The 21,582-nt window shown below is 46.7% G+C and overlaps 1 protein-coding gene across 8 annotated transcripts in view; it reads right to left on the reverse strand.

The window, feature by feature from the left end:
• Window positions 1-21,582, reverse strand: part of NSF (N-ethylmaleimide sensitive factor, vesicle fusing ATPase) — a 98,075-nt gene that overhangs the window by 17,334 nt on the left and 59,159 nt on the right. For all 8 annotated transcript variants that reach the window (XM_077917443.1, XM_077917444.1, XM_077917445.1 and 5 more), the window contains exons 9-17: window positions 19,419-19,618; window positions 16,713-16,878; window positions 12,916-12,990; window positions 11,827-12,014; window positions 8,861-8,956; window positions 8,577-8,733; window positions 6,137-6,270; window positions 3,425-3,491; window positions 776-855 (exon numbers count right to left, since the gene is read on the reverse strand). In XM_077917443.1, coding sequence (XP_077773569.1) covers window positions 776-855; window positions 3,425-3,491; window positions 6,137-6,270; window positions 8,577-8,733; window positions 8,861-8,956; window positions 11,827-12,014; window positions 12,916-12,990; window positions 16,713-16,878; window positions 19,419-19,618 — 1,163 coding nt within the window. The remainder of the gene's footprint in view (window positions 1-775; window positions 856-3,424; window positions 3,492-6,136; window positions 6,271-8,576; window positions 8,734-8,860; window positions 8,957-11,826; window positions 12,015-12,915; window positions 12,991-16,712; window positions 16,879-19,418; window positions 19,619-21,582) is intronic.

Raw genomic sequence — 21,582 nt, forward strand, 5'->3', positions numbered from 1 at the left:
ACAATCCACGAAGAAGGGCTGTATTCACTGTTATTTGGCAGCTTTGTGGTAGTAAAGGTAAAGGGATTGACTGAGAATTCGACTGAGATCCACTTCCTGCAGAAGACTTCATAATATTAATATTATCAATAATAATAATAATAATAATATCAATAATAATAATAATAATAATATCAATAATAATAATAATAATAATAATAATAATAATAATAATAATATACTCCCATTTGGCTGGGGTTCCAGAATATTAAGTGGCTCACAACAGAATACAGTATTAAAAGCACAATAAAACATCAAACATTAAAAACTTCCCTAAACGGGGCTGCCTTCAAATGTCTTTTAAAAGTAAGATAGTTGTTTATTTCCTTGACATCTGATGGGAGGGCGTTCCACAGGGTGGGTGCCACTACCGAGAAGGCCCTCTGCCTGGCTCTCTGTAACCTCACTTCTCGCAGTGAGGGAACCGCCAGAAGGCCCTCGGAGCTGGACCTCAGTGACTGGGCTGAACGATGGGGGTGGAGACGCTCTTTCAGGTATACTGGGCCGAGGCCGTTTAAGGCTTTAAAGTCAGAAAGACCTGCCCTCCCAGCCCAGCAAGGTTTCCCTCATACTGCATGGCCCTCCTGTGCTCAAGGAGAGAAACACATGGGCCACCACAACAGAACGTTATCAAAACCGATAGGCATGGGTCCTGCTCAGCTTTCCCACTGGCCTTGAATGAGGGCCCAACGCAGTTTGCAAACATTGTGCTCTGCTGCAAGAAATGGAGACTTACATGAGGGGGCGCTTTCTTCAGCAACACCAGAAGAGCCTGCAACACCAGGTTGGAGAACCGTGGGCCAATCGGGACGTAATCTGAAAGAGGAAAGGGGACAAGGTGACTCGCTGAGCTCCAACCAAGTTCAGTTGTGGCTTTTTTTCAAATGTTGGGTGTCTGGGTCGGTGCTGCTAAGTGTCATACACTCTTTTCAGGTCTGGGTGGGGCCTGCAGGGATGTAGGGCAGGCATTCGGCTTATATGCTGTCCCCCAGCTCTGGGTAGCCCAAAGGGAAGGGGCTGTGGAGACAGCAGCAGAGCTGGAAAAACTTGCCGTCCTCCTGATGTTGTTGGACATAAGGAGGGCCACAGGTTTCTTTCTGCACGTGGTATAGAGGGAAGAGAGGGGCAGATGGGGCTCATCAACCTTGGAAGGCAGCCCATCGAGGAGGAGGAGAACTCTCATCATTTTTTAATATAGATATATTATTTTTAAAGGTAAAGGGACCCCTGACCATTAGGTCCAGTCGTGACTGACTCTGGGGTTGCGGCGCTCATCTCACTTTATTGGCTGAGGGAGCCGACATACAGCTTCCGGGTCATGTGGCCAGCATGACTAAGCCGCTTCTGGCGAACCAGAGCAGCGCACGGAAACGCCGTTTACCTTCCCGCCGGAGCGGTACCTATTTATCTACTTGCACTTTGACATGCTTTTGAACTGCTAGGTTGGCAGGAGCAGGGACCAAGCAATGGGAGCTCACCCCGTCATGGGGATTTGAACCGCCAACCTTCTGATCAGCAAGTCCTAGGCTCTGTGGTTTAACCCACAGCGCCACCCGCCACCAAAACACAAACAGTGAAATGCCCCAGGCGGCTGATACACTGGGTATACAATATTCAATAATATACATATTCAAAAATATATTCAATAATAACATATTCAAATTAACCATATGTACACTTCTATATACCTTAACACTCCTCCTTCCACAAAGTTTATTTAACTTTTAACATTTTAACTGCCCCAAATTGTTCAAACCTACTCAAATAATCCAATATCTTCTCAAACCAATCCTCCTCTTTCTCACTGACCTTAAACCCTTTCGTTCTATGTTATCTTCATAGTTAGGTAGAGAACTCTGATCCTAAACCTCTGCTGCCTTTGGTTGGGCTAAGAAAAGGCTAAGGAATAAACCAGCATTTCCCAAACTTGGGTCTCCAGCTCTTTTTCGGACTACAATTCCCATCATCCCTGACCACTGGTCCTGCTGGCTAGGGATGATGGGAGTTGTAGTCAAAAAAAAACAGCAGCAGCTGGAGAGCCATGTTTGGGAAACACTGGAGTAAACCCTACATAAATCCAGAATGGGGTCCCTAAGATGGTTGGATGGTGCCTTCTGGCAACTCCTAAAGCCAAGCTGGTGCCAAGCGTATTGCCCTGCTTTCCTTTGGACCACATTGGCGAGGCCGATGTCATCTGGGCAGCCTGGGATCTCCATAAAAACTGCCCAGGCTTGCGCCCTGGGGACGTCACATGGGTGCTGTTAAGGCAGCGGTTTGACTTAGCCCCTGGAGGTGCACTCCATCTTTTCTTGAGACGGACGGATGCCAACGACAACACTCTCCATTATTGCCAACCAGCATGGCTGCCGGTCACAGACGATGGGAGTGCAAAACTCTATGGAGGGCTACTGGTTCTCTAGCCCTGCTATAAAGGATTCCATGTCAGATTTGACTACTGTAATTTCAGGCTTGACTACTGCAATTCGCTCTACGCAGGGCTGCCCTTGAAGCTGTCCCAGAAACTCCAGCGGGTGCAGAATGCAGCAGCGAGGCTCCTCACAGGGTCTCTGCCATGGGAGCATATTCACCCAGTGCTTTTCCAGCTGCACTGGCTCCCGGTGGAGTACAGGGTCAGATTTAAGGTGCTGGTTTTGACCTTTAAAGCCTTTCACGGCCTAGGACCCTCGTACCTACGGGTCCGCCTCTCCTGGTATGCCCCACGGATGACCTTAAGGTCCATATATAGCAACACCCTAGAGGTCCCGGGCCCTAAGAAAGTTAGATTAGCCTCAACCAGAGCCAGGGCCTTCTCAACACTGGCTCCGGTCTGGTGGAACGCTCTGTCTCATGAGACCAGGGCCCTGCGGGATCTGATTTCTTTCCGCAGGGCCTGTAAGACAGAGTTGTCCCACCTGGCCTTTGGCTTAGAATCAGTTTGATTCCCTCCCTCTCTTTCTTTTTCCTTTCTCCTCCTGTGAAGAGGCTGCATCCTAATGTTTTAATGTTGTATTTTAATCTTTTTAAATTGTATTTTAATCAACTTGTTTTTATTATTGGTTGTTAGCCGCCCTGAGCCCGGTCTTGGCTGGGGAGGGTGAGGTATAAAAAATTATTATTATTATTATTATTATTATTATTATTATTATTATTATTATTATTATTTGCCCAAGCAAATAAGAGACTGGCTCTTGTCTATGCACAGAGGGCCTTCAATGTTCTTCCCTGGTCTTTGCTTCAGTCTGCCCTCAACAACCACCTACTTGAGTCAGGTTTAGGTGCTCCAGTAACAAGAGCCCTAGGATGGGGGAAAAGGCTACAGAAAGGAAGATCTTGCCTCAGAAAAATGCCTCATGCCAGACCCCTCACAGTCATCCACTTCTCTCACCTAGGAGTCTTTCAATGTCGTCCACCACAACGCAGCTGAGCTGAGACTTGTACGCATCGTCAAAGATCTGTTTTTCGGAAAGCGAAAAGTTAATTTTTTTTACCTCTTAGCTACAATGACTGTACTTTAAAGAGGGGGGGGGGTGAGCCATGAAGGGTAGAAATTAAATCCTTAGTTGCGAACACATGATTTGATTTATTTATTTGCTTTGAAGGAACAGACAAAAGCCAAACGCACGGTTGGCGTCCATACAAAACGCAGCGTATTTTAAGGCTGTGGAAAAAAATTTCTTAGAATGCAAGACAAATTCCAGGAGCAACAACTTGGCAATGGTTGCTGCCCCTGAACAGGCACAGTCAAGCCTGAAGAACAGGTGTTTTGAAGTCTTTTTCTAAAAACACGGAGATTAATGAAGAAATATCATGCACATTATATATTGCCAGCAATTTTGCTCTCCTCCTCTGGAAAGGTTCTTAGATGTTTGGAATTCTTGAAAGGAAATGCCCCTGTTTTTCGGAAAAACCAAGCCGCCTCTCTGCTTGTCCGTATTCAGTTCTTTCAAACTACCTCCCCCCCAGTGCAGATCCTGGCGAAAAGAAATTAAAGGTAAAGGTAAAGGTACCCCTGCCCATACGGGCCAGTCTTGACAGACTCTAGGGTTGTGCGCCCATCTTACTCAAGAGGCCGGGGGCCAGCGCTGTCCGGAGATACTTCCGGGTCACATGGCCAGCGTGACAAAGCTGCATCTGGTGAGCCAGCGCAGCACACAGAAATGCCGTTTACCTTCCCGCTGGTAAGCGGTCCCTATTTATCTACTTGCACCCGAGGGTGCTTTCGAACTGCTAGGTTGGCAGGCGCTGGGACCAAGCAACGGGAGCGCACCCCACCGCGGGGATTCGAACCGCCGACCTTTCGATCGGCAAGCCCTAGGCGCTGAGGCTTTTACCCACAGCGCCACCCGCGTCCTGTAAAAAGCAATTAAAAAGCAACAATTTAAAAATAATAATTAAAAAGCAACAATTCCCCCACATTTGGAAGGCCGTATAATTAACTGTGGCTCAGATGTCTCTGGGGAATATGCGCTTTCTAGAGATGGAATAATATTTAGGATTCTCAAGTCAATCTTTTCTTTGCCCTATGTATTCATCCCATTAGGGGATGTTTGCTTCATCTTAACTCTCTGTGAAGGTTCCACATAAATGCAAACAGACTGCATTTATTTCCTTCCTAAGCCAGGGAAACGGAAGGTATCTTCCTTTTGATTTACTGAATTTTTTCATTCTTTGTTCGTTCCATTCAACTGAGCAATCGGTTAAGATGATCTTGCTCACTGTCTATTCTTGACAAAGCCACTTCCGCCTTAGGAAGGTGGGGTCAGCCTTGCGCGATTGGGGGGTTTCCCGCCTGCGCCACTGCCCAGGCAACCAAGCCGATTGCTCTGGGGGTGTGGCCTACTTGATTTAAGCAGGACGCAGTGGGAATCTCACACCTTTCCGCGCTTCCAGCTGCTCCGGTTTTCCCACCCTCCCGCCCTTTAGGTTATTTCATCCCTTGACCTTGCTATGGAACCCGGTTAGTCGCCATTGAGGGGCCTGGTAGGACTTTTCCCACTTGGCAAATTGGCTCCGCCACTGGGTTTTCGTCTAAAAAGCTAAAGGTAAAGGGACCCCTGACCATTAGGTCCAGTCGTGGCCGACTCTGGGGTTGCAGCGCTCATCTCGCTTTATTGGCTGATGGAGCCGATGTACAGCTTCCAGGTCATGTGGCTAGCATGACTAAGCCGCTTCTGGCGAACCAGAGCAGCGCACGGAAACGCCGTTTACCTTCCCACCGGAAGGTACCTATTTATCTACTTGCACTTTGACGTGCTTTCGAACTGCTAGGTTGGCAGGAGCAGGGACTGAGCAACGGGAGCTCACCCTGTCGCGGGGATTCGAACTGCCGACCCTCTGATCGGTAAGTCCTAGGCTCTGTGGTTTAACCCACAGCGCCACCCATGTAGCAAATTGTCACAACTTTGTAAGGTTTGGCGGTTAGGCATTGGAATATTGCTGGAGAAGAGAGATAGGGAGGTAGCACTATCACCTCCTCCACACATTGAAGGGTATCCCGTTAAAGCAGTGTTTCTCAACCTGTGGGTCCCCAGATGTTGTTGGACTACAACTCCCATCATTCCTAGCCAGCATGACCAGTGGCCAGGGATGATGGGAGTTGTAGTCCAACAACATCTGAGGACCCACAGGTTGAGAACCGCTGTGTTAAAGGATTCTGGGGGTGTGGCCCTGTCCAAAGCCTGGGGAGGCTAGGGCCTAAGGCACGACCCCTATTGGTGACCCTGGGGGAGCTCCTAGTTAATGTGCATCAGCAGGACTCCCCCTACTGGTGGTTAACCCTTCACGGACTCTGCGCAGACAGGCAAGAGTCAGATATAGTCGGTTAGGTCCAATGCCTAAGCCAATACCGCTCACAATCTGTAACCAATAAAGTTGTGGCCTTTTCTAGCCAATTAACCTAAAAAACTGGTGTCAAGTGTCTTTATTCAACCTCGTGGAGGGATCGGGACCTTGCCACGCAACTTTCTACAGTTTGCGGCATCGTTTTATAAATTTGAAAGTAGCACAGGACATCGACGGAGTAGTAGGGAAACAGACACAACGCCCGTGACATCTAACAAACAAAAAATGTGGCGTGGAAGGGATTCGCAAAATATACCTTCTTCATCGCCTGGCATTTGGCAGTTTCTGAAAAGCCGATCATCTTATCTGGAGAGCAGATCTTGATAAATGGGAAGTTAGATTCTTCTGCAATCTTTGCAGCCAAGGCCGTCTTTCCGCTGTGTGGGGGACCTGTAAGGATCACAGGACAGACAGAAGTGAGTAAGAGGTAACAGCAAATTCAGCAAGGCTCAAGGAAAATTAAAAGTTGCATGCCCGGGCTGAAACCATCCAATCTCACTTGAAAAAGATGCCCATTCGTTTTCATGGTTTGTTTGTCTTTTACTGTTTTGTCATGGATCTAGAACAGGGGTCAGCAAACTTTTTCAGCACTATCCCTCAGATCTTGGGGGGGGGGGCGGACTATATTTTTTTTGGGGGGGAATAAATTCCTATGCCCCACAAATAACCAAGAGATGCATTTTAAATAAAAGCACACATGCTACTCATGTAAAAACACCAGGAAGGCCCCACAAATAACCCAGAGGTGCATTTTAAATAAAAGGGCACATATTCATGTAAAAACATGCTGATTCCCAGACCGTCTGTGGGCTGGATTTAGAAGGCGATTGGGCCGGATCCGGCCCCCGGGCCTTAAGTTGCCTACCCATGATCTAGAATATTGCATAACCTGAATTGCAACTCAAATTATTCTGATCAGGTGCCCATTGAGCAGTGTTGCAGTTCTGAATGTGCAGTACTGAGTGTCCTTGAAGATGGGTATTCACAGCAGAGAAAGGATTCTGCTCACATCCCATTGACCAAAGAAACATGGCAATGGTGGCCAGAACTAAGCATGGTTTGCACTAACCATCGTTAAGCAACCAATCTATAGCTTGTGCTCTCAAATGCACAAAAGGCAAATCATGGTTCAGAACTACACCCAGATTCATGAATTCAAGGTTGTAGGAGTCTGTGGCAGTGGAGCAATGGCTTTATTTGAAGCCATACATCCCACTAAACCATAGTTAGTCCGAATCACGGTTTGCAAAGTCATTTCAAACCATGGTTTCCAATTTTGGTTTGCTGGCTGATTACATACCACATCCTGTCAATTGAAATCACATCAATCAGCTTCCTTATCATGGTCTGACGTGATGTCTGACTTGAATCACGGCGAGTTATCAGTGAGGGAATCAGTGACAGAACAGTGCTCACTGATTCCCTGAAAACATGAGTCTTCTTTTTCCACCAGGTAAAAGATTGAAGATTCCAGTACTTTCCCCATCCAAATTACAGGAGTTCTCAAGTGCTTCAGCAAGCAATTTTACTGTAATGGCTGTAGGAGTCGACAGCATGTAGCCCATAATGAGCCCCACCAGATCATTTGGATGACCCACCTTTCGCAGGTGCGATGAAGCTTCAAGCTGCCCAACACTCTGTGAAACTTTAAGTCAGAACTGGAAGCAAGGAGGACTCAGGAGCACACTCTAAATTTGCTCCCAGCTTTTCCTTTGTGGGCAAAATACAGCACTTTTTGAATTTGATGACTTTTTCTCTTTCCTCGCATGGCTTAGTTTGGCTTGCAAAGGAAGAACTGGGAGCACATTTAAACTGTGTTCCCAATTTGTCCTGTGCAGCTAACCAGGCCTGCAAAGAGACAATCTTGCCCTGGCTTTGAATCGATATGATACGATACGATATGATGCGATAAGATAATCTTTACTCTCATTGTCCCATACAGAACAATGAAATTGAAAAATCTACATAATCTACATTCAAAATCCAACAAGCCTTCTATCCCAGCTATCCCAACCTGGTTAGCCCCCTAAAAACTCTGATACCCCATTTTTAAATACAATATACTCCCATACAGACGCTCCTTACAAAGCGTTTAAAACCCAAATCGCATTTGGGTAGAAACTGTTTCTCAGGCGGCTAGTCCTAGTCTTTATAACCCTGTACCTTCTGCCAGAAGGCAGAAGCTGAAAGAGATCATTTCCGGGGTGTGCACTATCCTGCGCTATCTCTGCAGCTTTCTTATGGCACCTAGAAGCATAGATTTGATCCAAGGTGGGAAGAGTGCACCCAATTATTCTCTCCGCAGTCTTTACAACCCTGGACAGCATTGTTTTTTCCCTGACTGTGCAGCTCCCAAACCACACACACAGACCATAAGTTAATACACTCTCCACAGTACAATGGTAAAATGCCATCAACAGGTCCTTTGAGAGATTGTTTTTCCGGAGGGTTCTCAGGAAATATAACCTCTGCTGTGCTCTCTTCATCAGGTCTTTGCTGTTCTCTCCCCAGGTTAGGTCATCTCTCAACTCCATTCCCAGAAATTGAAACACCGAGACCTGATCCATGCACTTCCCCTCCATAATAAGTGGCTGAATATTCAATTTACATTGAATGTTCAATTACCTGACATCATATGACAGCAGTTTCTCCAGTCCTAATCTGGCTGAGAAGACAATGTGGAGAGGGGAACCTACCTTCCAAAAGGACGCTGACCAACGGGGTACGGTCACTGTTTTTGGCCTGCTGAACAAGAAGCTCTCCGTCGTCCAGCACCCGAGTGACAGGGTCACCCCATTTCATGATCCCATTCATGATGTAGCTTGCATAATCCTCCTGATTGGTCCCAAATGCCTGCAGGTTGAAGAAAAGGAGATGGTGCAAAATCAGGACGTCATTGTCGGTTCATTCCAGCCTGCCTCTGGTCTTCCACAGAGGGGAGCAACACGAAAGTCTGCGGGATTAAAAGGGGTTCACTCACCGGCTTGATGTCATTCTCCAGAGAAGTTAAGAAGTCTACCCTTGTCACCTGCAGGCACTCTGCCTTCTCCATGTCAACTTCCACTTTGGTGGTGGCCTAATCGCAAGAGGAGATGGCATGTTAGTGAGACAGCCAGCAGGATTAAGAAGCTTTTTTATTAGGAATCACAGGTACCGAGATCCCAAAGGACCAGAAAAGACTATTGATGTATGCAACAACAGCCGCACGGATGTTACTAGCCCAGAGATGGAAAGAAGACACAATCCCGATCAGGGAAGAATGGCAAACCAAGTTGATGGACTATGCTGAAATGGCAAAATTAACTGGAAAGCTCAGGACCCAAGAGGACAAGAACTTCAAAAAAGAATGGGGAAAATTTATAATTTACTTAGGAGATCATTGTAAGCAGATGGAAACGTTAGCAGGATTTTAAACTCACTGGTAAGGTGACAAAGACTATGGATAACTCGGATGGATAAAATATGTGGATAATGGATTGATGCGCAGGTGTAAATGCTGGCATTAGGACCCATGGAGGGGATGGGGAGGGGGAGTCTGGAAATTGAGGGGAATCTCTTTATATGGAGCTATAATGGTATTTGTTACAAATTTGTATTTGTAAAACCGAATAAAAAATATTTCCAAAAAGAGAGAGAGAGAGAGAGACAGCTGGAGGCACATGTTCACAGAGAAAGCTGCTGAGGTCAAGAGGCGAGGCTCTTTGGAAGCCCTGCAAAAATCTAAAGAGTCTCAGCTTCCGTTGAAACAGAAGGGGGAAATGAGTTTGGACCTTTTTGAGGATAAAAAGAAGCTTGGGAGAAGAATTGCACGGGTCTTTCCCCTTCCCATCTCTCTTTTCATCCTACCCAATCATATTTTGCTGGTCCCCTCTAATGATGAGAACCAGTCAAGATGGCTGCTTTGAATCATCAGCCTGAGCTCTATGGTCTTCCAGGTGTTGCTGGACTGCAACTCCCAGAATCCCCTGGTCCTTTGCTATGCTGGCTGGGGCAGAAGAGGGTTGTGCCCAACAGCATCTGAAGGTGAACATGCTCCCCATTCCTGGCCTTCTTTTCTGTGTTGCTCTTACACAACAGGGGCATTTGTGTACAGCAGCCTTTCTCGACCTGTGGGTCCCCAGATGTTGTTGAACTACAACTCCCATCACCCCTAGCTAGCAAGGCCAGAGCTCAGGGATGATGGGAGTTGTAGTCCAACAACATCTGGGGACCCACCGGTTGAGAAGCGCTGGTGTACAGTCTTCACGTGGTTCCTGTTGAGGATGTCGGCAAACCTGCAGAGGGTAACTAGCTTGGTAATGCAAACCCGAAGGGCTTTTGGGGGGGGGTTGGGATGTTAGTGGAGCCAAGGGTCTGGACCCCATCGCCACCAAATCTTTAGGGTGTCTTTTCAAGCCAGTAACTGGCCACAACACTCTTCCCCCTCCTGAAATCACTGCACAACATTAAAACCTTTACACCAACGCCTGCCTGTTCCAGGGTGCATTCCTGGCCCTACACCTGTGGCAAGCTAACAAAAGAAAAAATATATAAGCATTTCAACACTCTTCAATAGCAAACCCTTATTTTGCATGTTCCAGCTAATCTCTAACCTTCTCACTCTGACATTTCGCAGCCTGCATCACTCATTTCCTATTAAAGGCACAGTGACCTTTACAACTTAAAAAAAAAAAAGGGACGGGGGAAGAGACAAACACCAACTACATCCCATCTTGAAATCTCAGCTCCGGGAGCTGAACAGCAACACAGGCGCACGACACATATGCTTAACTTTTCTGCACAACTGAGCACAGAAAGAGGCCTCTGTGCAGATCTATAGGTTCAGTACATGCAAGAAGCAATGAGTCTTCTGTTGAAAGCTTAAATTGTGTCTCACGTAATCTTAGTCCCTCCTTAGAGCTGCAGAGGAAAAGTGTGTGGCAATGTCTTATAAAAGTTTAGACACCAACAGTGGGATGGGGAAGGGGTCCCAGTACAGTCATACTTTGGTTGATGAGCAGAATGCGTTCCGGGAGTCTGTTCGACTCCCTGGAACTGTTCGAAAACCAAGGCGTGCCCGACGTTCAGCTTCCAAAAATCGTTCGAAAACCGAAACGTTTGGCAACTAAACCGTTCGCCAACCAAGGTATGACTGAATTCAGTGACTGGAGAGGTGCAAACCAACTCCCCACCTCCGAATCTTTCCCCTTTATTACGTTCTCGTTCCTTTTTTACTTTAATCTTTCTGTTAATTTCCTTTTTTTTTTTTTTTTTGCTTTGTTTTGCTTTTGTTGTCCCCTAAAAAGGTAAAGGACCCCTGACAGTTAAGTCCAGTTACGAAAGACTCTGGGTTGTGGTGCTCATCTCACTTTACAGGCAGAGGGAGCCAGTGTTTGTCCGCAGACAGTTTTTCTGGGTCATGTGACCAGCATGACTGAGCAACTTGTGGCACAACGGAACACGAAAACCAGAGCAGCACACGGAAACGCCGTTTACCTTCCCGCTGGAGTGGTACCTATTTATCTACTTGCACTGGCATGCTTTTGAACTGCTAGTATGGCAGGAGCTGGGACAAAGCAACGGGAGCTCACCCCGTCGCGGGGATTCGAACCACCGAACTTCTGATTGGCAAGCCCAAAAGGATCAGTGGTTTAGACCACAGCGCCACCTGCATCTCTACTTGTTGTCCCCTACTTTGGGTTAAAGAGGAGACTGTGCACAGTTGAAGGTGACGGCTGCCTGTGTGAGAGGCTGGGAAGGGAAGATCTCCCAGGGTAGGAGGCTGGGAGTAGAAAGGGAAGCTCTGGGTTGAGATCTGAGAAGGTCCACCTCTTTCTTTAACCGAGGCAGGGGAGATGTTCAGAAGCATTATTGAATGATGGAGGAGGAGGAAGAAGAAGAAGAGGGAGGCAACAGAAGATCCATCTTGGATTTATAGCCAATGCCATCTGAAGGGAAGAAGCAAACCTTAATGTGTCTGTTCATAGCAGTGGATTGTGCTGCACGGACCAGACCCTCAAGCTCAGCACCACTGAAGTTCTTGGTTTCCACAGCCAGCTCCGAAATGTCAACATCTGAGGCCAACAGCTGGTGGGTCCGCATCCTTGAGGTGTGGATGTTAAGAATCTGCATCCGGCCCTTTTCATCCGGCAAACCTAAATGAAATCATCAACACTGTGAATTATTTGCATTGGAAAACAACTCTCTGTTCCACGGCCACAATACTAGGTGCTGCAATGCAATAAGCCATCCTTCTCCAAAACCCAGGGCTCTGACGGGCTTCTTGGGAGAGAAGAAAGGAAGTCACGTGGCACTCTAGCTTCATCTAGAATGAAAGGGGTCATTCAGAGGGCACTGATGGGAAGTCAAATTGGTGGATTTCAGACATATGCGCGTGAGCCTTGGCAATTGTCAAGCTTGTGTGCTCACTCTCCTTGTATTTTGAGAACCACTATTTTTTTACTACCTAGCCTGTAAGGTGACCTTCTGAGGCCCTTCTGTAGGTGACCCAATAAATGAATTAAGGAAGACAGCTACTAAAGAGAGGGCCTTTTCAGTGGTGGGACCTCTGCTTTTCAGCATCAGATGAAGGTATTTTTATTCACCATTTGGGGTGGAAATGTGTTGTTGTTTTTTAGTTTTTAAATATTTTTTGCACTGCTGTTTCCTCTGCTGTGATGTTTAATTCTGTTCTATATGTTCGTTTTATATTATGCATTTTTAATATTGTAAACCTCCCACTGAACATCAGGCAGTATAGAGATGACATAAATAAATGAACTAACTCCAGTTAAATCCGTGACACCCAGACTTGGAGAAACTGTGGCTTGTTTAAACTATGGTTAACAAGAACAAGCCAGGATTTAAAATCACAGAAGCTTACAGCCTCCTCCTCTGGCATTCAGAAAGCAGAGGGGAAAGGCCAGCAAGAACATGGCGACAATGATAACTCCTATGTACTCATTTGCAAGTCTGCTCAAATCGAACAAGCTTTCGGTTCTTTTTCTGGTTCACACCGTCAGCCTGTGGCCATGAGCATTCCCTCAACTTACTTACCAATCTCCATTTTCACCTCCAGTCTTCCAGGTCGCAGGAGAGCCTCATCGATCAGGTCCGGCCTGTTGGTCATTCCTATGTATCAGACAGAAGCCGTTAGCAAAAGCATCAAGAGCACCTTCAATAGCTTAAGCCCAGGGACCACTGTCACCCCTTGGTTCCTCTCTGCAGTTCTCATTTCCCCAAGGACAAATGGCGATGTGCAATGGTTCCTTATCCCCATTTAGAACTCACCCCTTCGAGAGGATGAGGCAGGAGCCATTTCAAACATTACAGCTGAGGTTGCTTTGCTCACACATTGTGTGTGTGTTTGGGGGTGTCTATCTATTGATATTGACCATAAAGAAGGCTGATCGCCGAAGAATGGATGCTTTTGAATTCTGGTGCTGGAGGAGACTCTTGAGAGTCCCATGGACTGCAAACCTCTCCATTCTGAAGGAAATCAGCCCTGAGTGCTCGCTGGAAGGACAGATCCTGAAGCTGAGGCTCCAGTACTTTGGCCACCTCATGAGAAGAGAAGACTCCCTGGAAAAGACCCTGATGTTGGAAAAGATGGAGGGCACAAGGAGAAGGGGACGACAGTGTTCTCGAAGCTACCAACATGAGTCTGACCAAACTGCGGGAGGCAGTGGAAGACAGGAGTGCCTGGTGTGCTCTGGTACATGGGGTCACGAAGAGTCGGACACGACTAAACGACTAAACAACAACAACATCTATTGATCAGAATGCGTGTGAGCCAGCAAGCTCACAGGGCTAAATCGCAGTCCATCCAGCAATACAGTCATACCTCAGTTCCCGAATGCCTTGGGAGTCAAACGTTCTGGCTTCCAAATGATTGAAGCCGGAAGTGAGTGTTCCAGTTTATGAACGTTCTTTTGGAAGCCGAATGTCCGATGGGGCTTCCGCGACTTCCAATGGGCGGCAGGAGCTTCCTGCTGCCCATCGGATGCCACACTTTGGTTTTTGAACGTTTTGGAATTCAAACGGACTTCCGGAACGGATTCCGTTCGTCTTCCAAGGTACGACTGTACAGTGGAACCTCGGTTTTCTAACGTAATCCGTTCCGGAAGTCCGTTTGAATTCCGCAACATTCGAAAACCGAAGATCAAAGGGACGTCAGCAAGTTCAATGGGGGAAATTGAGAAACGTGTCTCAGAAGCCCGTTTGATTTCCAAGGCACGTTTGAAAACGGAAGCATTCACTTCGGGTTTCCAAAACATTTGACAGCTGAGATGTCCAAAACCTGAGGTTTGACTGTACCTAAGACTACATAAGATGCTCTAGAGATGTTTAAGCACTGCCAGCTGCCAGCTGATCTTTGACTGCTTACACAAATAACCACACATGTAAGCTGCACACAGTAACATGCAGATCACTCCTTGGGTAGCCTTTTAGGGTTAAGAAATAAAGGCTTTTCTTTACTTCTTTGAACAGACAAGGCAAGGGAAACTAGCTGTTTCACCCCTTACGTTTTTAGTGCATCCAAGACTTAGCCCATTATTTATCGTTTTGTCCATTCTATGACTCACTTAGAGCAAAGTGTCTTTCCCACCATGTGTCTCAATGCATGGGGAGATCAATGCATTATATACAGCAGGCTTCCTCAAACTTGGCCCTCCAGATGTTTTGAGACTACAATTCCCATCATCCCTGACCACTGGTCCTGCTAGCTAGGTATCATGGGAGTTGTAGGCCAAAAACATCTGGAGGGCCAAGTTTGAGGAAGCCTGATATACGGCATATGCACTTTTAGACGAGTAAGACTTTATATTTTGTCAAGATGAATTATTTGCTGCTGTGGCCACGAAAAAAATGCGAGAAAGTACCTTGGAAGAAGTGCCCGTGGGCCGTATACACTTAAAAATGTAAACTGTGAGCAGGACAGATATGCATTTGGGAAATACGCAATATACAGGTAGACTCAGCAGCTACATCCCTTTGTTAAACGCAGTCTCAGAGGCAAGCCTGTCTATATTTTCTTCATTTATTTCTAAGCTCTTGTGCTTCCCTTGCTATTAGACAGTGAGGTCGTTGTGTGTTTGGAAATACTGCTGCAACCTATTTTTAGCCCACAGGAAGGAACAAGGTATAACATATTAAGCAATAATGATGCGTCAAACACCATCTTACTGGGAAGTTTAGGTAGTATTCAAATTTATCTTTCCCTCTTCCCCACCCTCTACTTGGTTTGCTTCCTCGTTTGCTAAATTTACAATCAGAGCACAGCCCTGTCTTGTTTATGTTGCTCTCCTGTTTCTTGCAAAAGGGTTTTTATTTCAGGGTTTTAATTTTTATCCTATACGATGCCAAGAGATTTTATTTTACGAGGCGTCTCATAAAACAGAAATACAAACCAAGGTGCCAGGTACAATTATGGTGCTATAAAGATAATAATAATAAATGCTAACGTTATAATAATGTGAAATTGGTGCTATAAAAATAAGAATAAGCATTCTTTTCTCGCAAAACAGGCGTTAATCAAGTAATCTTCAAACTGAACCATCGAGTATTTGCACAAGTCCATCCCTACAGTTCAGCAAAGCAGAAATGAAGGAAAGTTGTGCCAGAGTGAGCTAAGACAGTCTGAGAATATTATGCGGAAAGACGCTTTCAAGAGCAAACACGAACCAGGAGAAGATATTCAGCATTGAGGAACTCTTAATATTATGAGCCATGGGGTTGCAGCTACCTTGTTTAATACCATGAGCTTAGTTTCAGGTACAGACTACATTGTTATCCGGAACATGTTATCCGGATGAGGGTGGGCTCATGTTTCAGTAATAGTTCTGCCACTGAAAAATCCCAATAATCAGAAAGGTGGAAAAAAATCACAACTCGGGCATTTAAACGCAGCACATTTTGATACTGAACAGTTTACCTCAGAAGTCGAACGGAATCCATTCCGGAAGTTCGTTCAACTTCCAAAACGTTTGGAAACCAAGGTGCGGTGTCCGATTGGTTGTAGGAAGCTCCTGCAGCCAATCGGAACCCACAACGGATGTTTGTGTTCCAAAGAACATTTGCAAACCGGAACACTCACTTCCGGGTTTTGCGGCATTCGGGAGCCAAAACGTTTGACTCGCAAGGCGTTCGCGAACCAAAGTATGACTGTATTTTGAAAGGAGCAGGCCTTTTCAGAGACAGCATCCTGTTTTGTGGATCTCCCCTTCCAGAGAAGCCACCAGGAAACCTCTTGATGTCTTTTTGATGGCTCCCGAAAACATTTATTACAGAAGGTAGATCAAGGTTTTAGCTGAAAGCTGTTTTAATCTCATTGTGTCTTTTGGACTAGCTTTATCACTGGCTTCTAAGCACTTTACAACTATCAAACCAACTATAAAATCCAGCCATAATTAAAACACACAACAAACCAATTGCACCAGAAGATTAAAACATTCACAGTTACAATGTACAATAAAACCATATATGGCTTTACATTGATTTTTCTGTTATTTATATAATTCAAAAGTTTTAAAAACTGGCCAGCGTTTTCCTCGTCTACCGCAAGAACTGTAAAAACCTAAGGAATGGAATAATCCATTTAGGAATGAAATCATTCTTAAAACTGAATGTAAATATCAGCCAATCTCTACCCACCCAAAGCAAAGCTTGGCCAAAATCCAATTTAACTGCTTGCCCGAGGCCACCTTTCTTGTGTATTTCAGGTATCCTAAAATCTGAAGATTAAGACATTCGAACAACAAATGGCGCCCAACACAAACCCTGCAGAGTCTACGCCTGACATGAAGCTACAGCAGAGTCCCCCCACCCCAAAACAGAACAAATAGCTTTCATACCAATGACCAAGATGTTGTTTAGCTGCTCGACCCCATCGATTTTTGACAGCAGCTGGTTCACAACCGTGTCGTGGACGCCGGTGCTGCCCGCCATGCTCCCGCGCTGCTTGCATATGGCATCGATTTCATCAAAGATGATGATGTGGACACCGCTGTTTGCACCAAGCTAGTGAAGAAGAAAAACAGAAACATGCCAGAGATCATGGACCCCAAAAGGGCTGCTCCTCCTTTTTCCTATCTAATAATAATAATAATAATACAGTGGTACCTCAGGTTACATACACTTCAGGTTACAGACTCTACTAACCCAGAAATAGTACCTTGGGTTAAGAACTTTGCTTCAGGATGAGAACAGAAATCGTGCGGCGGCAGCGGGAGGCCCCATTAGCTAAAGTGGTGCTTCAGGTTAAAAACAGTTTCAGGTTAAGTACGGACCTCCGGGACGAATTAAGTACTTAACCAGAGGTACCACTGTACCTTTATTGCCACTGTACAATGAAATTAAACGAGCCTCCCCCCCCCCCAAAAAAAAACCACTCAATCTCTTATCAAACAACACACCACCTTGCAAGTGAATTTTGCTACGTTATTTTTCGTTCAACAGCCTAACAGCCCACAGATAGAAGCTATTTTTTAGCCTGTTGGTACGGCTTATTATACTTCTATATCTCCTGCCCAAGGGTAGAAGATTGAAGAAGTGGTGGACGGGGTGTGAGTCATCCCTGAGAATTTTTCTCGCTCTCCTAAGGCAACTATCCCTTGCGATATCATCTAGCGGACTCAAGGGACAGCCCATGATATCATGAGCTGTATTCACCACCCTCTGTAGAGACTTTCTGTCCGTGGCTGTCAGGCCAGCATACCACACTGTGATACAATATGAAAGGACACTTTCTATTGTGGCCCGGTAGAAGGAGTTCATCAGTTGTTGTTGAACGTTATTCTTTCGCAAGACCCTGAGGAAATGGAGTGTCTGTTGGGTCTTTCTGACCCCCTTCTCTGAGGGGGGTGACATTTGGTGCACCGCCTGCCGGGACTCCCAAGCCTACCCCGAGCCGCCAGGAGAAGGGGGGAGCTGCATCGCTCTGCCGGCAGTATTCCCCCCTTCCCCCTTCGTTCTGACAGTTTCGGGGAGGCTTGTGAGTCGCGGACGGGCAGCACGCCGAATGCCCGCCATGGGTGATTAGCTCCACCCCTGTGGGTGGCTAGCTCCGCCCCCGGGTGCTGCAGGGAGCGATCGCTGTTCCATGCACCTGAGTAGAATCATAGAATCATAGAGTTGGAATAGACCTCAAGGGCCATCGAGTCCAACCCCCTGCCAAGCAGGAAACACCATCAGAGCACTCCTGACATATGGTTGTCAAGCCTCTGCTTAAAGACCTCCAAAGAAGGAGACTCCACCACACTCCTTGGCAGCAAATTCCACTGTCGAACAGCTCTTACTGTCAGGAAGTTCTTCCTAATGTTTAGGTGGAATCTTCTTTCTTGTAGTTTGGATCCATTGCTCCATGTCCGCTTCTCTGGAGCAGCAGAAAACAACCTTTCTCCCTCCTCTATATGACATCCTTTTATATATTTGAACATGGCTATCATATCACCCCTTAACCGCCTCTTCTCCAGGCTAAACATGCCCAGCTCGCTTAGCCGTTCCTCATAAGGCATCGTTTCCAGGCCTTTGACCATTTTGGTTGCCCTCCTCTGGACACGTTCCAGTTTGTCAGTGTCCTTCTTGAACTGTGGTGCCCAGAACTGGACACAGTACTCCAGGTGAGGTCTGACCAGAGCAGAATACAGTAGCACTATTACTTCCCTTGATCTAGATGCTATACTCCTATTGATGCAGCCCAGAATTGCATTGGCTTTTTTAGCTGCCGCATCACACTGTTGGCTCATGTCAAGTTTGTGGTCAACCAAGACTCCTAGATCCTTTTCACATGTACTGCTCTCAAGCCAGGTGTCCCCCATCTTGTATTTGTGCCTCTCATTTTTTTTGCCCAAGTGCAATACTTTACATTTCTCCCTGTTAAAATTCATCTTGTTTGTTTTGGCCCAGTTCTCTAATCTGTCAAGGTCGTTTTGAAGTGTGATCCTGTCCCTTGCCTGGGAGGGCACCCTCCGTGCCCCGCCCCTTCGGGAGCACGCCGGCCCCGGGCAGCGCGAGCATATGCTCTGCCGCTGTAGGTTGGTGAAAGCTGTTTTGCATGTTTGCCTAGGAGCCATGGCTCAGGTACCAGAATTTGCCAAGAGCAAAGCCCTTGAACAGCCCCAGGCCCCCTTTCAATGCTTTGAAGCTATACAGAAATCTACTGCAGAAGCTTAAGGGCTGAGCCTCTTGGGGTACCACCATCCAAAGTGTCTTTTCCATGCTATCATCCCATGAACCATGCAGCTGGAGCTCCACACTAGGGAGACAGCTGGAAGCAGCAGCCTTGAATCTCTGTCGTTTCCTTTCCTCCCATGACATCTATTCTTATTATTATAATGCAAGTCATATTCACATAGGTGAGTTTCCCCAATTCCTCCTCAACTTCATCGCCCGCTGCTTGTGGGGGCAAGAAAACTGGCAATGCAGTGATGTCACCGTAAAGGTTTTGAAACAGGAAAGAGAGAAACAAACAATGCTCCATCATGTCTGATTCCAGCAGGAATCTTCATCCACCTGCATCTTGTTCTTCCATTTTAAAATTTTTTAAAAAGGCAACTTACCCTCCTCTGTTCTTCTTCTGCATCTGCAAAGAGCTTGCGAATGTTGGCCTCCGACTCCCCGACGTATTTGTTGAGGATTTCCGGCCCGTTCACTATTTTGGGCTCCCTGGCATTCAGCATCTTGCCAATCTGCCTGGCCATAAGGGTCTTGCCGCAGCCAGGGGGACCAAACAACAGGATGCCTTTGACGTGCTTGCAGCCTGGAAAGGAAGAAAAAAGGGAGCAGCTCGTCACGAAGTCAAAGCAAAGGTTCTTTCCTGGTTGGAGGTAACCAAAAGAAAATGACACGTTCTACAAGGGGCCGCTGAGGGAGACCGTTCGAAAAGGGTGATTGACAGAAAATATAGCAGCTGAGTTGGTAACTGGTGCCCATATCAAATCCTGACAGTGTTTACAGTAGGAGTGGTCGAATGTGGAGATACATTGGATCTGTTAGACTGCCAGTGAACTAGTCCTGAGGAATTCAGCCATAAATAAACTTTGCCTGTAGAATAATCATTGCGATCTCTGCTCAACTTCTTTTTCTTAAAACTGGCTAATTCACTGCAAATTTAACAGATCTAACAGATCCGATGTATCTCCACGTTTAACCACCCCTACTGATTATGAGCACTCCTTAGACTCTGTGAAAGGATTCTGTGGAACTGCAACAACCTTTCGTGTGGATTGTTGGACTCTATGAACAGACAGGTGAAATAGACATTTTCACATATATGGACCCTAAGCATAAACTGATTAGAGAATGAATTGATCCACTGGGTCTTCTACTTTTTTCATTGAACTTTATGAGCTACATCTGTTGAAATCTACAATTCTATACAATGAATAGTATATATTGTTTTTTCAAATGTGCAGCCGGTTACGTCTTGTGTGTTTATTTAATGGCTACCAATTAAAGGCATATGAGCTGTTCGACAGTAGATCAGTCTCCCTCAAACTCTCCTTCCTTGGAGGTTTTAAAGCAGAGGTTGGATGGCCATCTGTCATGAATGCTTTTGTTGAGATTCCTGCATTGCAGGGGGTTGCACTAGATCAGGTATAGGCAAACTCGGCCCTCCAGATGTTTTGGGACTACAACTCCCATGATCCCTAGCTAACAGGACCAGTGGTCAGGGATGATGGGAACTGTAGTCCCAAAACATCTGGAGGGCCTAGTTTGCCTATGCCTGCACTAGATTAACCTTGGGGTCCCTTCCAACTGTACGATTCAATGACCTTTTGCAGCCCTGCTTTGCAAGCTCCTTTAACTGGGGATTGAATCTGAGATCAAGGCATATGCTCTGCTACCAGTGGCGTAGCGTGGGGGGTGCAGGGGGGGCCGGCCGCACCGGGCGCAACATCTGGGGTTAGGGCAAATCCACAGGTTAGGGGGCGCAAATCCATGGGTTAGGGGGCGTAAATCCATGGGTTAGGGGGCGCAAATTACTTGCCTTGCCCCGGGTGCTGACAACTCACGCTACGCCACTGTCTGCTACTGAATCATGAGAAATACGCTGAAGCAAACATGAAACAGCAGCAGTTGATTATTCCCCGCCGATCTCTGGGATTACTATCTGTCAGGGGTTCAGGGAGAGAGGCACAGGTGAGGGAGGAGACTGAGAGCGAGGGGGAAGAATCCCAGGACGGCGAAGAAGAGGATGACAATGACTTGAGGGATTCCATGAGTCTTTCAAGTGAATCGGAGGATTCCCAGAAGGGGGCGCCTGTGGTCAGGCCAAGGGGAGTCACAGGGGGGACTCGTCAGGAGCAGGGGAGCAGCAGGGGAACCCAAAGTGGGAGCTGGGAGTCGGGACCGGCTTCTCCGCCGGAGCGCAGTGAAGGGGGTGGAGATTCCAGTGTGACAGGAGAAGCAGGTCAGAAAACAGAGAAGGAGGGGAGATTGGAGCAAAACATCCTCCCGGAAGGGGAGGAGAGTAGTGCAGGAAGTAGTGTAACTGTCAAGAGGAAGGTTAGAGGTTGCGAACGTGCGCCAAGTTCAAATGTGGAGGCGCGCGGAAGTACAGGGAGCCCGGAGGAGGAGCCAGGTCCCAAAGCACGCAGGAGGGGGGAAGAGTTGTCTGGCGATTCAGCGTCAGGGGAATCCAGGAGGGGCGAAACCCCAGGGGGCAGGAAGACCCTGCGGAAAAGGAAGGAAAGGAAGAGGTGGAGCAGCACAAGCCTCTTA

Source organism: Podarcis muralis, chromosome 13 (assembly GCF_964188315.1).
Source record: "Podarcis muralis chromosome 13, rPodMur119.hap1.1, whole genome shotgun sequence".
Classification (NCBI taxonomy): Eukaryota; Metazoa; Chordata; class Lepidosauria; order Squamata; family Lacertidae; genus Podarcis; species Podarcis muralis.